The sequence below is a fragment of the Chaetodon auriga genome, chromosome 5 (genome assembly GCF_051107435.1).
Source record: "Chaetodon auriga isolate fChaAug3 chromosome 5, fChaAug3.hap1, whole genome shotgun sequence".
NCBI classification, from domain to species: domain Eukaryota; kingdom Metazoa; phylum Chordata; class Actinopteri; order Chaetodontiformes; family Chaetodontidae; genus Chaetodon; species Chaetodon auriga.
This window is the reverse complement of record NC_135078.1, coordinates 18,062,001-18,080,241: the sequence shown is the minus strand read 5'-3', so window position 1 is coordinate 18,080,241 and position 18,241 is coordinate 18,062,001. Positions and strand designations below refer to the sequence as shown.

The following is an 18,241-nucleotide window of genomic DNA, read 5'->3' as shown; positions in this document are numbered from 1 at the left end:
CAGTGTGTTGCATTGTTGCCAAACATTTGTTTGGTTTCACTTTGTGCAAAATCAGTGAGGATAGCATCAATGGAAGAAGGTAGACTACGATGTCACATTAACGTTATTGATATCGAACTGCAGCCTGTTTTTAAAGTGTTCGGATAAAATGACTTTTTTTTAAAGTCTTACTGTTTGTCTCTAAAATTGTTCCCATTTGCTTTGTCAGTGTGCTGAAAACTGTTTATTAAAGGCTCAAAAACACTGATATCACTCTCAGACGCAGACTTGAGAGTAGCTTTGTCCGACAAACAGTCTAAAACCTAAAGCTAATCAGTTCACGATCCCATACGACAAAGAAAACGAGCATGAGGAGAATGACTGAGGGGCTGGAATCAGAGAGCGTTTGCTTCAAGCAGTTAAACGGTTATCAAAATAGTTGCAAGTTCATTTTCTGTTGATTGACTAATGGAAGAATTTTAGTTAAGGAATTCTCCTTCTTCACCCATTCAGGCTGCATGGTTGGTCTTTTTTATTAAGGTTTAAATTGTGGTCGGTAACAATAAGACGCAGAAGACATGACAAGAGATGAGGAATGAACGGAAAAACAGTAGCCTAATGCACATATAACATCTGTATGTATCTGTGTGTGTGTGTGTGTGTGTGTGTAGGGGCCCCGGACCCCACGGCCGGAGCCAGCGTGGACGATGAGAACTGCTGGCATCTGGACGAGGAGCAGGTTCAGGAGCAAGTCAAGCTCTTCCTGTCCCAGGGAGGATACCACGGCTCGGGCAAGCAACTCAACCTGCTCTTCAGCAAGGTTAGGAGGCAGCAGCATTCATTCAGCCACATACAGAACATAGCAACACACATACAGCGCATGCCAGCGCCAGCCGCCACGGCCACAAGCACATACTTCATGCTGCCTGTGTAGGTTTATCTGTTTTCCTTTAGGCGCTCTTGTCTATCTCCAACATGTGCAGTCTCACCCTGATCCCCCCCCCCCGCATCCTGTTAATAAACATTCTCTCCCTCTCTGTAGTGCACTTGCATTATTTTCTATTCCCTCCTGAGAAGAGGCCGTCTCTGTTCAAAGTAATCCCAGACAAAACAACTTACATATATCGGCACATACATTAAAAGGCACGCCGCCTCTGAGCCAGAGCTAATTGCAAAAAGGAAATGTAACGAGAGAGGAAGAGGTGTAGAAAGAGGAAAAGCTTGCACTATATGCTACTCTGTACCCGCAATTAAACGATTACATGAGAGGTGTGCGGCTCTCTCTGTTGCCTGGTATTACAGTGGCACAGCCAGGCCAGCATTAATGTGTTGTGTGCTATGTAAAGACTGCAAGCCAAGGCCATTATCATCCACCCTGCCCGGCTTTCAGAATGTCTCTCGGCTTCATGCGCTTTGATGCCTGTTATATCCTTTTCAGCACACACGCCCACTGACAGCCATATATGCGCTTGTCCACTCACACAATGGCGTGGAGAGTCACGTAGGCATTCGTATGTACACCGAGCTGCCCTCAAATCACAAAACGCACTCGTACTCTGTGTGCTTTTGTGTGCACACGTCCGCGAATCTTCGAGGTTTTTTTGCCGATGTGTGTGTGTAGCGCGGTTAAGAATCGCTGTTTTCACTGCTTTTCACAGAGAAACGCAGAGTTTTTAAGAGGAGCAGGTCATTTTAAAGCAATGTTTACCTGGATTTTATATCCCCACCCACCCAAGAGCGGCTGTGTTTCCCGCTGGTGGAAGATGCTGACCACCGTAGTTTACTTAAAACGAGTCCCTCTTGAGATGAGACTTGCTCAGAAAGTGAAGACAAAAGAAGAAGAAAACTCGTTGCTGGTGGTTATGCGCCTGAGATGAATAAAAGAAAAGTTTAAACCTCTGAATGGTTGTATTATAAACGGTCTTTTGTGAAAGCAGTTCTTCACACAGAGTTTTGTATTCTTTGTGTTGATTTTTTTTTTTATCAGATTTTCTCTTTTTTTTTCAATATCTACAACAAAACGTTGACAAATGCGTGGATTTCTATTTGAAACAGAATGAGACAATAATGAAAATATTAAGCCTTAAAGAACACGGCGGCTCTCTGTGGTGCATGTCGGTAAATGGATTTTCTTCGTGACCTCCAGTTTTGAAGAATATTTCCTAAGTGAAGCTACAAAACTATTCATAAGGCTTAACATTGGTTTGAATGGCACTTCAAATTCCAAGTCACGATTTGGGGAAAAAAAAAAAAAGAAAAAGCAAGGGCAGGTGTATTAAGTACTTACAACAACATTTGAGAGCAAGCAAGGACAGCACCGATTTGAGCAAACATTAATAGTTTCAGTTACACGCTCTCAGTTTTGACAGTTTGTACCATTTACAGGCAAACTTGATTTGACCATGGAAATTAGACGTCGGACACCGCCCAGTCTGGAAACTCTGTGATCTGTCCACAGTCCACATAAAACCCCAGCAAGAGTTAATGCAGGCCTGCCCTTTTTAAAGCACGCTAGTCAAAAACTGTTAGAAAGTGCCGTCTGAGGTGCGTATAGAACCGTGTTTGCACACAACCAGGATTTATTTCTGAAGACTTGTACGCAGCAGCTCTTCACCCACATCAACGGATCACACACAATGCAGAGGAAAAGATACAGCATGCAGTCACCTTAGAATAAACTCCACGGAAATACTGATAACTACTATCCCTGACGTTCGAACAGAAGTTAAAACTCTGGACTCGCTGGCTCGTCTAAAAGCCAGAAAACAGTCAGAATTGAATCTATAACTGACTCTTTCTGGTGCCGTATAGCGTATGTTTAATCGACTGCATTAATAAATAACCATAAACATCTGCAACCAATCCAAAGAGGTGCACAGCGTGATGAGGCCGTGCAGAAGCGTGTCTGTGTGTCTTGTCTGTAGGTTGGGAGAAGTGTTCGGCGCGTGCTTTGTGTTGCGCCCGTCCTCGATAAATCTGTTTGTATAAACCACACGCGTGTGCGGGCGTGTGCGTAACCGTCCTCCCTGTCTCCTCCTCTCTCCTCCTGCAGGTGAGGGAGATGCTGAAGATGCGTGACTCCAACGGAGCGAGGATGTTAACACTGATCACAGAGCAGTTCATGGCCGACCCTCGGCTGGCGCTGTGGAGACAGCAGGGCACCACCATGACCGACAAGTACAGACAGCTCTGGGACGAGCTAGGTGAGGGGGAAAAACACACCACACACACACACACACACACACACACACACACAGAGGCGCTGACTGTCCTACAGACGCGCACACACACACACACACAGATATCTCACACCCAGTATGCACAGGCACGGACAGATTTAGCAAGGTGGTCGATGGAGCCCAGACGTTGACACACAGGCACATGCACGCATATTTTCTCCCCTGCATGTTTATTTGTCCTTTGTGTCTAAGACAGCCCACACAGACACACACTCCCAGACACACACTCACGGCTGACAGCACAGTCTCTCCCTCTCACTGTAAATGTAAGTTTGGCAGCTCAGCGTGAGTGTCTTTGTGAATTACAAGCCATTTAATGCAGCACATCGCGCCTCATCAAAACCCCAAATATTACGACCTCCGTACTGTTTTCAAACACTTCGCATTATATGTTTAGTTGATGTGACAGAGAGCTGCTCGCCATGCAGGCATCTGGTTTGATAGAGTGTGTAGTTCTCTTGACAGATGTACTGTACCTACAGCAAAACACTTCCTCACAAACCACAAAACCAACCAGCCCGTCACCAGGACAGCAGTCGTGTTGTCTCCTGTCTTTGTTGTTTTCCTCTAATGTCTCGGTTGATGTTGCTGCCGCCGCTGCCGCTGTTGATGATGATGTTCGTTTTCTCCCTTTGGTCTTGTTCTGCACTTTGTGAGGACAGCGCAGTGATCTCATCTGTTTCAATCCCACGTATTTTTGGAAGTGTGTGCATGGTCTCTTTGAAGTCCACACTTCAAACCCTTCTTCCCAAGTCCTTATCACTCCCCCTGATGTGTGGTGAATGCTGCCTCTCGGCGCCGCTCTCTCTCCTCTCTCTCCCCCTCTTTTGTCTTTCTCCTCTTTGAGCCGCAGCTACTCCTCTCCTCCAGACACAAAGCCGTGCCTCATTCACTTGTCCTCACCGATGTCTCCTCGTCCAAATCATCTCCGCTCCCATTTCATTTCCCTTTTTTCTGCTCTCCTTCTGTTCTGCACCTTTTGTATTCTTTTTCTTTCTTCATGTTCTGTCTCTGTCCTTGTCTTCGTCCTTCCTCTCAAACTCTCTCCGCCTTTGCACACATGCATGCGCACGGTGCAATCACACACACCCACTGTAGAGTCTACATATCTCCAGCAGTCTTGAGAGTAAAATCCCTGAATGTGCTCGCATCCCCAGAGACGTAGCCACTTTTCATATTCTGTTTGTTCCAATTTACTCCAAAATGATGTGTGTGCAGTCAGCACTGCCTCGGGACTAGTTAAGTTTTCTGTTTTCACAGACTTTTGTATTCCAGTGCAAGATGGCGGCGGCATACAAAATGTGCACTAAAAGAGAAGAAACAATGTTATGAATGCTGCACATCTTTGAGAACTGCCTCCAGCTCTCAGTCTTGGATGATGACTGTATTTAGGATTTTTTTAAACCTCACTGTATACCTGCATTGTATGACTCATCGCTTGCATCACTTGCACACATCAGGAAACGAGGCACCTGACTGAAGTGTGTGTGTGTGTGTGTGTGTGTGTGTGTGTGTGTGTGTGTCCAGGTGCCCTGTGGATGTGCATCGTACTGAACCCCCACTGCAAACCGGAGCAGAAGTCATCATGGCTGCGCCAGCTGCGCAGATGGAACAGCGTGGACGTCTGCCCCTGGGAGGACGGTAACCACGGCAACGAGCTGCCCAACCTCACCCACTCACTGCCTCAGGGTGCCCATGGCAACCAAGGTCAGAGATTGACAAGTTTTGTGTGTCTGTCAATTTCCATAAAACATATTTACTTTCTAGCGTGTCGGTTGTGGAGGTGGGAGGCTCTACGGTACATGTGGTGTTTGTAAACAACAGGAGTGAAGTCTGACGCACGTGGAACATAACGTTCATCCGAAGCATCGTTCAGGGTTCATGCAGTCTGGAAAGTTTGGAAGATGCTTCATTTTAGACGTTATGTTTGAATACACTTTTCAACAGGATCTGTTTCATCTGCACAATTACTCATGTACAAAAATCATATTTGAAATGAACCAATTCTGTCTTCATCTCTGTTTGTTGCATCCTGGCGTTGAAATTAGGGAGCATTAAATAATCGTGATCAAAACACGCAGTCAAACGACGCCTTGAAAGTGCTTGAGAAGTGCTTGAATCGTACCCCCGAGAAGCTTCACAAACCCTGCTCATTCTGCGTGTTTGTTTTTCTGTTGCTTCACTAAACCTGATCCAAAAGAAACAACAAAAAACAATCAACCTGTTGGAAGCGATTTTTTTTTTTTTTTTTTTTTTTTTTTTTTTTTTTTCCTGTGCAGTTGAGCCGAAAACAGTGTCTCTCTCCCTGAAAACACCCCAGCAGATTTTTGAGTAGAAGCTGGTACAGGCTGCCAATCTTGTAAGTGGTGTAGGTGATGGTTATGTTTGTTTAGAGTAATTATGCTAATGTCCCAAGAAATTACCATGTTATTAATAGATATTAAAATGCAAGGGCTTTTAAGACAGAAAGGCAACCCAGTGACCGGGTGCGTTGGCCTCGCCTGCCGTCTTCTCACCGCATGAGGCCGTTTTAAGTCCCCTCACGCCTCCTCCTCACTTCTCCGCCTCTTCCTTCTGCAGAGATGCGCCCCCACAGGACTGTGTTCACACGGGCCATCGAGGCCTGCGACCTGCACTGGCAGGACCGACACCTCCAGCACATTATCGCCAGTGACCTCTATGCCAACTACTGTTACCATGACAACCAGGAGGGCTCCCTCTTTGACTCACGCGGCTGGCCCTTGTGGCACGGTGAGTGTGTGTGTGTGTGTATGTAGGTGTATGTGTGAGTGTGCGAGCGCATGTGTCAGGTTAGTTATTTATACACACTAAGTCGGACTGAGAGCGCACAGCAGCCAGTGGGAGAATATTTGTTTTATTTTTTCTCAGAACATGTCCCAACGGCCTGTGCCAGGGTGGACGCCCTGCGTTCACACGGCTACCCAAGAGAAGCCCTGCGGCTGGCCATCGCTGTGGTGAACACGCTACGACGGCAACAGCAGAGGCAACTGGAGCACTTCCGCCGACACAAGAAAGGTGAAGCTGGTTTTTATAGCTCAAGGTCTACTGTCAGAATACAAATGAGCACCGATCATTCTCACAAATTATACATACAAACACCACCATCCTCCATCCATCCCATACATCAATGCCTTATAACGTTAACAGGAAAGAAAAGCGTGGACAGAAGAAAGAAGGAGAACATTTTCCCAAACTCCTCCAGCCGTGAAACGTGTTTTAATGAATGCGGGTCGTTTCATATTAGTTTTTGCAGGTGGATTTTCAGTTAAAAACGTTTGTTTAAAAGTACATTCTTTGGATTAACTGTGTCTTTTTCTGCTCTGTCTTGTCTCAGAGTTGCTCCATAAAGGCCACACCTCCATAACCAACATGGAGGGCTGGGTGGGACACCCCCTGGATCCCATCGGTACCCTGTTCAGCACCCTGACAGAGTCAGGACGAGTGGGAGAGGAGGGCTCCAACACCTGCTTAGACCTCTCAGGTGCTGCTGACTGGCATCCCGAATCAAACAGATATGTACTTAAATATAGCTCTGCTTCTATAGCAGCGTGCGAAACAATAAATCCTGAGCCAACACAACTCCCAAAAGACCATACTGTTTATTTTGTGTACGCTTTCTTAGTACCACATACTTTGCATATGATATGTATGTGCATATGCTGTATAATAACACACTGTATACATTGGTAACATAAGTACCACTTACGGGACAGTATAAAAAAGTACAGCATTATGCAAAGTGAACAGGGCTGCAATCATGAAAGTACACAAACATTTTTGCATTTATGTTTATAAAACGAACATTTTCAGCTGTAGATCATTCCCAGGGATTGATTTTTACACAGGACGGCAAAATACATGATTTCTACTCACATCCAGAGTCATTTTTAGTCTTTGTAGCTGCAGAATAAGACATATTTCTCCCTTCTTGACTTCCATTCGATTGCAGATGTTCAAAAGCATAGTTTTAGTTCAGATTGACCTTCAGTCTCTTTGTCTTGTCTTATCATGCCTTCTCTCATGTTTTTTCAATTCTCCTCTCCTACGCTGCTCGATCGCTCTGTCCCTCATTGCCTCCTCTGCTCACAGAAATAGCCCTCTCCTCTGAGGTGGAGGAGCGAACAGAGGAATGCTCCTGAGGCGTTGATCTTTATTTTGGATGGTCGTTGGGTTCAGGCTTCTACTGTGTGACTGACACAGTGGTTTTCCATAGGAGACAGGCTCATCCAGTGTCCAAAAACCTCAGAGAATAACACAGACATTGAGCACCACTTTATGCCAACTCAGTTCCTTTGTTTCAGCCCCCTTCCTTCTCGTCTTACTCTCTATTTTCGCTCCCCTCTCTTCCTCGCAGATTGCTCCAGTGTCGTAAGCCGAGCAGAACTCCAGCGAATGCCTGTGCAGCGATTGCTAGGAGACGGTGAATCGTACGTGGCGCTGGCAGTGGAGACGGCCCTGATCGGCTTAGGCCAGCAGCGGGTGATGCCCGACGGGCTGTACGCTCAAGAGAAGGTGTGTCGCAACGAAGAGCAGCTATTGGCCAAGCTGCAGGAAGTGGAACTGGATGACTCTCTGGTCAAAATCTTCCGCAAACAGGCCGTCTTTCTGCTAGAGGGTGAGGGCGCTAACAGATAATATTTCACCCTTTGTGTCCCTTTATTTCACTCCGTCTCCCAGCAGTCTCCACACATGCAGACACTCACATGTATAGACATACCACCTCTCTTTCTTTTCTCTCGCTCCCACGCACCGAGAACCTACACATTTTTGTTAAAACAGGAAAAAACACATTGGACTCTGTCTCACTATTTATTATCCTTTCATTTTGTGGTGCAAATAGAGGCCGAGCTGCCCTGGGCCAGACCAAAATGAGCTCTTTACACAGTAACACCAGGGGTATTGTGTCAGCACACACATGCACGCACGCACAACAGAGTGTACATTTACAGGACTGGAGCTGGAGCAGAATGAGGTTTGGTTATGGGAAAGGCAGGAGGAGGAGGAAGGGGGGGGCGGGGGGGCGGCACATCCTGAAGGGCCCTGCCCAGTCAAACTCCACTCCAGTCTCCACCCAAACCCCAGCCCTGCCTCGGCCCCCGGCGCGACCACCCACCTCTGGCTCCGTTACTAATAGAGCACCAGGCTCCGAGGCCGCTGCGGCCCCTGGAGGCTGCTGCCGCGCCACTGTGTGATGTGGTCTGTGGCTTAGGAGCCTGTTGGGGTTTAAAATAACCCACCAGAGACGAGGGGAAGTGCAGGAAGAGATGGGGGTTGGGATGGGAGAGAGCGCGAGGCCAAGTCTGCACACACGACCATATGGCTCTTTGACGTCACAGTTTGTTTTAATGCCGCGTGGCTCTGCCTCTTCCTGGGTGGGAGGGATGGTCCAGATAAGTCATTCCTCAGTGTTTGCCGCAGGAAAAGCTCAACTCAATATTCAGCACAATAGAAATTCACTTGTTTTTTTTTTTGTCTATTTATACTCTCTATACCATAAATTTCATTGCCACACCATAACATTTATTGACCCGACGAGACAGATTTGTGTTTTATGAATTTCCTCCACCTCTTTGTTCCATCACTACAAACCGCCTTTTTTGTGTGTGTTGTTTTCTGTGTTTTTTGCGCAGCCGGTCCGTACTCCGGCCTTGGAGAGATCGTCCACAGAGAGAGTGTTCCCATGCACACCTTCGCCCGCTATCTCTTTACCTCTCTCCTACCTCACGACGCTGAACTCGCGTACAAAATTGCACTGAGAGCCATGCGGTAGGTCTCTCTACACTGTCTCTGTGTGTGTGTATGTGCTTGTGTGTGTGTGTGTGTGTGTGTGCGTGTGTGTTGCTGTAATCATGTCAAAACCTCGTGAATCAAATTTTATTGATTTTCATTTGTAGAATTAAATGCAGATCCTTGGATTTCAGAAAATCCTCCTGAGTTTGGGCTAATGGAGCCTTTTAAAACATTACAATGGAAAACTCTTAAATGGAGGGTGGCCACTCGCAAAATATGTCTGTTTTTGTGAAGCGGAGACTAAAACCTTATTGTAGACTTGTCCAGACTTACTGTAATCATCCGACTGAAAGCAGACTCTGCATCGCTTTTTTAGCACATTTGCAGATCTCAGTCAGGCTCACTGCGGTGAGCCTGATTTGTCCAGAATCCAACCCTGAAACCTGCCTCCAGCTGATCTACCTAACCTAAACATTACATGATAACATGTCACCATCTCTCCTTTACGTGCACACTGGCGCTTTTAAAGTCTGAATCATGGTTATTATTGGAGGATTTCAGAGATACGAGGCTGGTTTAAATGTAGAGCATTTGGGGGTCTGTCCTGGGTCTGACTGTGTGTTTTCCATGTGATCTCTCTATATTAAGCTCCTGTGTGTATTCATCTGTGGACAATGTGTACATGTGTATGTGTGTTAATCAGTCTGCGCTGCTGTGTTTTGATGTTGTGACTAGTGGGAGCTGGATCAGTGAATATTAATTACATTAATGAGAGTGTAATTAGTGTGGCTGTAATGAGGAGGAGACACACACACACACACACACACACACACGCGGGGCCAACAGGGAGAGGGCAGCGTGGAGATGATGTTTGTTGTGTTTCTACAAAGCTCGGCTTCTTAGAGTCCATCGCAAAAAACTGGCAAACTGAATGAATGAGAAGTGAGTTTTTCCTGGCTTGCACCATTATGTGTCGCAGTCGGACAAACCAAGAACAAAAGGACAACAAACACATCATTCACACTTTCCTGCAGTCAACCAGTTAGGAGGCGTCAGGAATTGAAATAACGTGCTTACGGAACCAAAACAACACGGTTGGCTTTCTCATTGAGGGGCTGTGTGGTTTCAAGGTTGCGCCTCCAGCAGCTGAGTGTCCCCTCCTTGCCTCTAAACCCACGTCCAAGACCTGTTTTCCCTGAGTCAGCCACTCCCCTCCCTCCCTCCCTCCCTCCCTCCCTCACTACTTCCCGTCACCTTCCCCGTTTCCTCCCCTCACCTCCTCCATCCTCACTCCTGTGGTGTGAAACCGGCGATTTAGAATAATATGGCCACTTATGGGTGCTCCTGGGAGCCAGGGGTGTCTACTCAGCACATAATGAATGTGTGTAATGTAGCGTAGTGTAATATGATAGCATATACCTCCCTGCTCCCACGGGACGGCGGACAGTTAAATATAGAGGAGGAGGTAAAGGAACCAGGGCTATTTTAATGGACCCATTATAACACTATCATTGATACAGCGAGAGAGAGAAAGTCTATCTCTCTCTCGCTAGACTACACACACACACACACACACACACACACACACACACACACACACACACACACACACACACACACACACACACGCACACACTTTTTTGCTTTCCCCTTGCTTTCTCTATTTGTCTTCTCCTTCACAGAGTTGCTCTTGAACCGTCTTTTTTTTTCCCAGTGCGAGAGAAGTCAGACTGTCTCCATACGCAAATGCATATCCGCTAGATGTAGCAGCGTGTTTTAAAGTGTGTGTATGTGTGTGTTTATGCACTGCGCGTGAGGTTAATTAAAGCGTGTGAGAGCAGCATATGCTGTGCGGTGGCTTGGTGTGAGCGGCCAACACAAAAACAGTGGAGCTGCCTACTGGTTCACAGGCTGCCCAGAATGTGACTGCAGCCACAGAAGAGGCTCGCTGCCTCTCCAGAGACTGTCCTTATCGCAACTCTTTGGAAGCCAAAGAGACAAATCCCAGCCGCCTGTTATCATATGAGATTTCCATATGAGATACCAGTCTTCCAATGCTAATGAATCTAGATCCTCGCCATAATCCACAACCTTTGATCCTCTGCATAATCCATAATCTGAATATATAGGGCTGTGTATAACTGTGGTCAGAGGATGCACTCAGACGCTTACAGATACTCTTTAAACAAAACTGTGCACAGAAATTATGTTTGAATATTTTCATCATTTTCATCATGCAAATGTTTGTATGAAAAATGCAGACTTCAAATTAACACGCAGGGTATCCAAAGTTGTAGTAACGGAGGAAATATTCCAACAATTTACCCAAGTAAAAGTAGCTCTGCCACACACAGTAAAGGCAGATATGTTTTGGTGAGAAAATGCACTTAGAGTATCAAAAGTAAGTACGCATGATGGTCCCAAAGATTGATATATTATTGGATGACTATTCCTGATGCATAACAGGTAAGCAGCTTTGTAGTGTTGTCGCTGGTCGAGGTGAAGCTAATTGCAACTGATCTTACACTTTGTATAGAACCCTCATCTGAAGTGTAGCTACAGCTTTCAAGCCCCTCTGAGTTGGAGAAAATCCTGCTAATCTCGGTGCTCATAACACAGAGGTCAAGCCGATAATAAAGCAATTTTCCTCGATTACTGAGAAGTTGATAATTTGGAGACTTTCACCTGACAGTGAAGACATTTTGATGATTTACTTGCTGTGCGGAAAACAAAGCTTCACCCAAAGCAGACGTCATTTCAAGGCACTTAAGAGGAGCGAACTAAACTGTGTACGTTTTGGGTCATGTATGACTTGATCCCCCCCTGTCAAGCATTAAGCCGAATGTGAGTTTGTGTATAGAGTGGAGGTCTTCCAGCGGATGTGACACTTGGTTGATAGAGGAGTGTTTGATGGATTATGAAAGTGAAGGGTGTTTACAGTCAGAGGGGGAACGGAGCATGAGGTAGAGAGGTCAGTAGTGATGGTGACGCTGACCAGAAACCCACCGGGCCTCAGGATTTAGGTAAAACCTTGCTGGACTGCTTTTTATCAACATCTTTGTTCGTCTCCTTCTTGTTCTTCACATATGTGGATCGTAGTGTGTTAAGTGTGTAAGCTGTAGTTACTGTTCCATAAATAATCCTCCCAACGCACCAAAACTGCAGCCACAAGTTGTCGCGACTACTGTGTCCACTCATTACGAGACGTCTGTCCTCCGTGGTCCCTCGCAGACTCCCTGCGCGCCGTTCGCCCTTGAATGTTTCTGTAGCGAGACGCATGGCGGCGTCCCTCAGATGTGACAGGGTGCTACAGTGCCACAGGACCCGTTTGACACCAAAGCTGCCCCCTCGCCGCCGCACGCAGGGATTGATTGCCTCTTCCAGCTCACTCTGTTGGTGTTTTATATACCTTTTGCTAACACGTGTTTCTATCCAGCCGTGGCGGCGCCGTAAAGAAATATGAGTTTAATTTGATGTTTTAAGCGCACTTGACATTGAGTTGAGAGTTCGCATCACGCTACCGCATAGAGATGATCGCGTTTATGGCCGGCGTGCAGCGCTTTGCAGGTGCTCCACGAGAACGCTCCCGTAGCAGGGAGTGTGCTGTGCTTGGATGCTTCAGAGCGCTCCATTAGGATTTTTTTCATCATTTATTTTTTTTTGTTTGCTTCCCATGGAACAATAGCCCAGTATGGATTTTCCTCCCAACATTTTGAGGAGGTTATTTTTCAGCAGGCCAGGCCTCTCAAGCTCCTATCCAATGGAGGCCTCTGGGTCTCTGGTGAAAACCAAACAAAGACAGGAATGTTGATGAGGCCTCCATCTTTACCCAGGGCTCTCTTTTTTTTTTGTGCTTTGCTACACCCCAGGAATCTTCCAGAAGGCCCCAGTGTGGTGGGAGCTTTTAGCAGCTCTTTAGATGTGTGTGGAGTGAACGCGGCTGCTGCTGAGGCTTCCAAACTTCTCCGTTTTACACCAAGTGTCAGTGTTCACACTCGCACGCATCTCGGCTGGGTTTTTGTCACCTCCTCTCTCCGAGGGACGAGGCTCGCTTGTGCCCTCTTGGGCAAAAAAAAAAAAAAAAAAAAAAACCATGGTGACGAAGAGGCTGTTTTTTTTTGTACATGCCTTCACTCAGGTGGCAACAGTATCACATGGACTTTGCTCTGAAATTGAAACTGGCATTTAGCATCACATTGCTTTTACCGGGCCGCTTTGATGTGTTTTCAAAAGGGCAGGTGTGTGTGCGTCTGTCTGAGCGTGTGCGCGCGTGCGTGTGCTGGCTCTTTTCATTCATGTGTGTCGGTATTTGTTTGATGTGTGTCCAGCCTTACAGGGCTGGAAGGTGAATTCCTTAATTTCCCCGTGGACTCAATTAGCTTTGTGATTGGCTGAGAGAAGGCCAGGTTGTGCTGTCTTCTGAAGGAAAGAAGACCTTTGAAACTGAGGTGGGAGCGGAGGGAAGAGAAGTGAAGCAGAATAGGAGATGAGCCGGCCACAGTGGTAATGGTGGTGGTGCTCGTGGTTCTGGAGAAGACTTGGCCCTGTCAGTATTATTATAATGAGAGAGAGAAGCTGGTGGAGCTCCTTCATCCGCTAGCAGGTGCTGCACAGCTCTGACTTCATTATGACCAATTAGAGTGAAGAAAATACTAATTATACCTTGGTTTCTAGGTGATTAAATACAAGGTTGGAAGTAAATTGCAGGGATAGGCTAACTGTAATCCCCCTGTGATCACTAAAGTCATTTTCATTTTGAAGTCACTTTCAGACCATCATAATGAAGACTTTTTCTGTCTGTACAGTATTTCTGTCTGTCTGCTTGTTACTGTATGAAGACAGAAGTGATTTCACTGTGATTTTGATGATTCGTAGCCTCTTTGATTATCATTCCCTCCATTTCTCCGTCTCCCTCATCCCAACGTTATTCTCTTTCTGGTTAATCTACATGTAAAATAGTTCATTATTTGAAGTACTGTAAAACATGATCAAATTTTGGATTATGTATTGGATTGAAGTGAATTTAATTAGGCAGCAGAAAAGCGGCGCTCGGGTCTCATTTTCTGTGTCCGTTTCTCCGTCAGGTTGCCGGTATTGGAGTCGACGGCCTCGTCCGGTGACCTGTCACGACCCCACCACATCGTGTCCGTGGTGCCCAACCGCTACCCGCGCTGGTTCACCCTGAGCCACATAGAGTCTCAGCAGTGTGAGCTGGCCTCCACCATGCTCACTGCTGCCAAAGGTACAGATATATTCACAAAACACACACGTTGCACACACCTAAAGGCCAATGCTGCTAATTTGAGGCGACGTACATATAGTATATAAGATGAGTGCAGCAGTCATCCTAAAGCCTCCCTGTGTTCGAACCCCTTCTAGGTGACAGTCGGAGGCTGGAGACAGTCCTGGAGTCCATCCAGAAAAACATTCACTCCTCGTCTCACATCTTCAAACTGGCACAAGATGCGTTCAAGATCGCCACTCTGATGGACAGCCTGCCTGACATCACACTTCTCAAAGTCTCTCTGGAGCTGGGACTGCAGGTACGCCAGCACGCCCACATCGTTTGTCAGAATGGGCACCACTGTATATTTATCGGTCCCGTTTTTAGAGGGCTGTCAGGCTGTAAATTTTTATGTGCGTGTAAATCAGGCCAGCAGAAGCAGCGTTTTCGTCTGGAGACAACTGAGGAACCAAAACCAAATGAATTTCCGTAACATGTCTTTGTTTAAAAGGTTTGGTTTTGCACTCAGTTTGTGTGATGGTGACATTCTACTCATATCAAGCCCCTATAAGGCCACGCTGTCTCTTTGAAACGGCTGTAAAACTCCTGTGACTTCTTGAAATTTATCCTGCTAATTCTTATCTTTCTGTAGCGAGGTACCCGGTCGTTTTTCTGCAGGAAAAAAGCCTCCAGCTCACGAGGATGAAATCTGCTGTAAATGCCATAATGGCTGAGTTTTGTTGAGATCTGGGAGGAATTTATTCTGGTGTTCATCAAATTATTTTTTCGGAAAGTTTTGGTGGCATCATTGTCGTGGAATGTGGGAACAGTATTTGCACTACAGGGCGCACTCGTTCGTGTGAAATGGCTCCATATTCCACGGCCATTATGCGGCCATGCAGAGCAATCGCCAGACCTCATGACTCCCATGAGCTCTCCAGTACCTTTACAGATGCAGCTCTGGGCATCCTTTAGCTCTCTGAAATTGTCTTCTTCGAAACTAGTTTATTTTGCCTCAGGAACTCACAAAAAAGAATGATTATCAGATATATGCAAGGAAGCTGCATACATTCTTTATTATATATAGGTTGTAATTGAAAATTGTAAAGAAAAAGTTTCATTCTTAAGTCCCTGACATTTTGTCAAACAGGCCTGCGCCGCTGTAGTAAACCGAGCTGGTCTTGGACAGACCACATTTCTTGCAATGTCCCCATACGTTCCATTATTTAAGCGTTCACTTTGAAGGTTTGCTTGAGGGTGAGTCATCCTCACAGCAGCTGTGTCCCGCAGCTAGCTACAAAATACAAATGTGAAGTGAAACAGAGAGAAGGTTTGAGTGTCTTTGATGACGGAAAAATGAGTTTAATGATTGATAAAGCGTAATACAATCTTTGCCCTCACGGTTCTTCAACTATACTGAAGGGACAATTTAAGTAGGTAACAAAAATATTTAAAATATTCTTCAATGGGAATGCTGGAGATGTTTAAAAATGCTGTTTAAAGGATTTCCTCTACAACTCACCTGCCACCCCCCTCGTTTTCTTTTCCATCTCATCCTCAGGTGATGAGAATAACTCTGTCCACGTTAAACTGGAGGAGGAGAGAGATGGTGCGCTGGTTAGTCACATGTGCCACTGAAGTGGGTAAGTGAGCCCGGCTGCTTGTTTCTGTATGATTGTTCCCAGGTGTACTTGAACTTATCGCCTCATCTTCCAACTTCCTTGTCATTGTGTCCTGTTTGTGCCCTCCAGGTGTGTACGCCCTGGACAGCATCATGCAGAGCTGGTTCACCCTCTTCACCCCCACAGAAGCCACGAGTATCGTGGCCACCACTGTCATGTCCAACAGCACTATCGTTCGCCTCCACCTGGACTGCCACCAGCAGGAGAACCTGGCTTCATCCGCCCGCACCCTCGCCCTGCAGTGCGCCATGAAGGACCCCCAGAACTGCGCCCTCTCTGCTCTTACACTCTGTGAAAAGGACCACATTGCCTTCGAGACAGCCTACCAGATTGTACTGGACGCGGCGGCGACAGGGATGAGCTACACACAGCTGTTCACTATAGCGCGCTACATGGAACACCGTGGTTATCCAATGAGGGCGTATAAGCTGGCGACGTTAGCCATGGCTCATCTGAACCTTAGTTACAACCAGGACACGCACCCGGCCATCAACGACGTGCTGTGGGCCTGCGCGCTCAGCCACTCGCTGGGGAAAAACGAGCTCGCCGCCGTCATTCCCCTGGTGGTGAAGAGCGTGAAGTGTGCCACCGTGCTCTCGGACATTTTGCGGAGGTGCACGCTGACCACGCCGGGCATGGTGTCGGCGCTGCACAGTCGCAGGAACTCTGGCAAGCTGATGTCCCTGGACAAGGCGCCGCTCAGGCAGCTGCTGGACGCAACCATCGGGGCCTACATCAACACCACGCACTCGCGGCTCACACACATCAGCCCGCGCCACTACAGCGAGTTCATCGAGTTCCTGGGGAAGGCCCGGGAGACTTTCATGATGGCTCACGACGGACACATTCAGTTCACCCAGTTCATAGACAACCTGAAACAGATCTACAAGGGCAAAAAGAAACTCATGATGCTGGTGAGGGAGAGGTTTGGCTGAGGGTGAGGCTGGGGGTCGCCAAAAGCTCCCCTCCCACTCTAGTACTTTTCTATTAACTTGAGTCTGCCTTTTGAACTTCTTTTGGACTTATAAAATAGACAAGTAAAAAGAGGGATGTGACTTGTAGAATGAAGCAAAAAGAGAACGGAAAAGATGACAAAAAAATCAACAGAGCCACACGCGGTATTATTGTTCTTGCTGTTGTTATTGTTATAAACATTATTACTATTATTATTATTATTATTAATAATATTATTACTACTATGTGTACAGAAGTGTTTTTATTTTTCAGAAGAGAGGAAATTTGTCATGTTGTGAATGTTGTGTGTATTTCTCTACATGTGTGCGAGAGGAAAATGAAAAGTGAAATGGCTTTTTTAAAATTTTTGTTCCTTTATTTTTATGATTTAAAGCATCTCTTTTTTTTCCCTTTTTTCAGTGTATATTGAGTTAAATGTTGTCAAGTGGCTGAAGCCCTCCTACAATAGCGCTCATGTAAAAACGAAAAAAAAAAAAAAAACAAGAAGAAGAAGACAAACAAAAAGCAACGTCTCGGCATCCTCAAAGAGAAACTAAGGCTTTAAACCACACGGAGCACCTCCCTCTGTCCAGGCCCTCACCGGCGGGCGCTGGGCAGCACTGCACAGCTTAGCTCGGCTCGGCACAGCTTGGGTTAGCACTGACAGAAAGCCGCCATCAGCATTTCTTTAGACACAGCAGTAGCAGCAGCAGCAGCAGCAGCAGCAGCACTTGAGCAGCCATTAGTTTTCTCTGGGTCCCAGGCATTAGCTCCATTACACACAACAATGCTCTTAGCTAACTCGTGTTGTTGTTATTGTTGCAATCTTCCCCACCTCCATAATGAGTACCTGTTTTTAGACAGTGGACAGTGTGCAGGCGCTACAGTGATGGCACATTAATGATAATGAGTATTCTTGTTAGACTAATGTAATGTAGTACAGCTGTGATTTTTTTTTTTTTTTTTTTTTTAACAGCACAAGTTTGACTCAATAGCAGTTAAGGTTGAGTTTTCTAGTTGACGTAGATGCCCAGAGGGAGACGACTACCTCATGATACGGTATTGAACCTGCTCCCTTTTCTTTCCCTGCTATCGTGATATTTATCATCTATGATAGCTGACAGTGTTAATTAAACAGTGAGACCAAGGTTATGAGGAGATGTGGAGTCAGATTCCTGCTGAGGTGTTTCTGCGCTCGGCTCTGCTGTACGTCACTGCCCTGGCATCGGTACTTGCACCCCCCCCACCCCACCCCCCCACCCGCACCCTCTCAAAATTGGCTCTAACACACTTGGAAGATGTGTCAGTATGTCAGTCCCCTCTCATCTCTACAGCCACCATTGTACGGTATTTCCAGACTAGGCCAGTGTCATTTCCCTCTGTGCATGTGAATCATAGAAATTAGACTTTCT

At 46.4% G+C, this 18,241-nt stretch overlaps 1 protein-coding gene across 1 annotated transcript in view; it reads left to right on the top strand.

Moving 5' to 3' along the window:
* LOC143320526 (zinc finger SWIM domain-containing protein 6-like) overlaps positions 1-16,968 on the top strand; it is a 42,291-nt gene extending 25,323 nt beyond the window's left edge. The window contains exons 3-14 of the mRNA XM_076730252.1: positions 651-799; positions 3,032-3,182; positions 4,746-4,925; positions 5,799-5,969; positions 6,108-6,254; positions 6,574-6,720; positions 7,594-7,854; positions 8,870-9,005; positions 14,054-14,211; positions 14,349-14,512; positions 15,755-15,836; positions 15,945-16,968. Of these exons, the coding sequence (XP_076586367.1) occupies positions 651-799; positions 3,032-3,182; positions 4,746-4,925; positions 5,799-5,969; positions 6,108-6,254; positions 6,574-6,720; positions 7,594-7,854; positions 8,870-9,005; positions 14,054-14,211; positions 14,349-14,512; positions 15,755-15,836; positions 15,945-16,810 (2,612 nt within the window). The 3' untranslated portion in view covers positions 16,811-16,968. The remainder of the gene's footprint in view (positions 1-650; positions 800-3,031; positions 3,183-4,745; positions 4,926-5,798; positions 5,970-6,107; positions 6,255-6,573; positions 6,721-7,593; positions 7,855-8,869; positions 9,006-14,053; positions 14,212-14,348; positions 14,513-15,754; positions 15,837-15,944) is intronic.
* Positions 16,969-18,241: the final 1,273 nt, after the last annotated feature.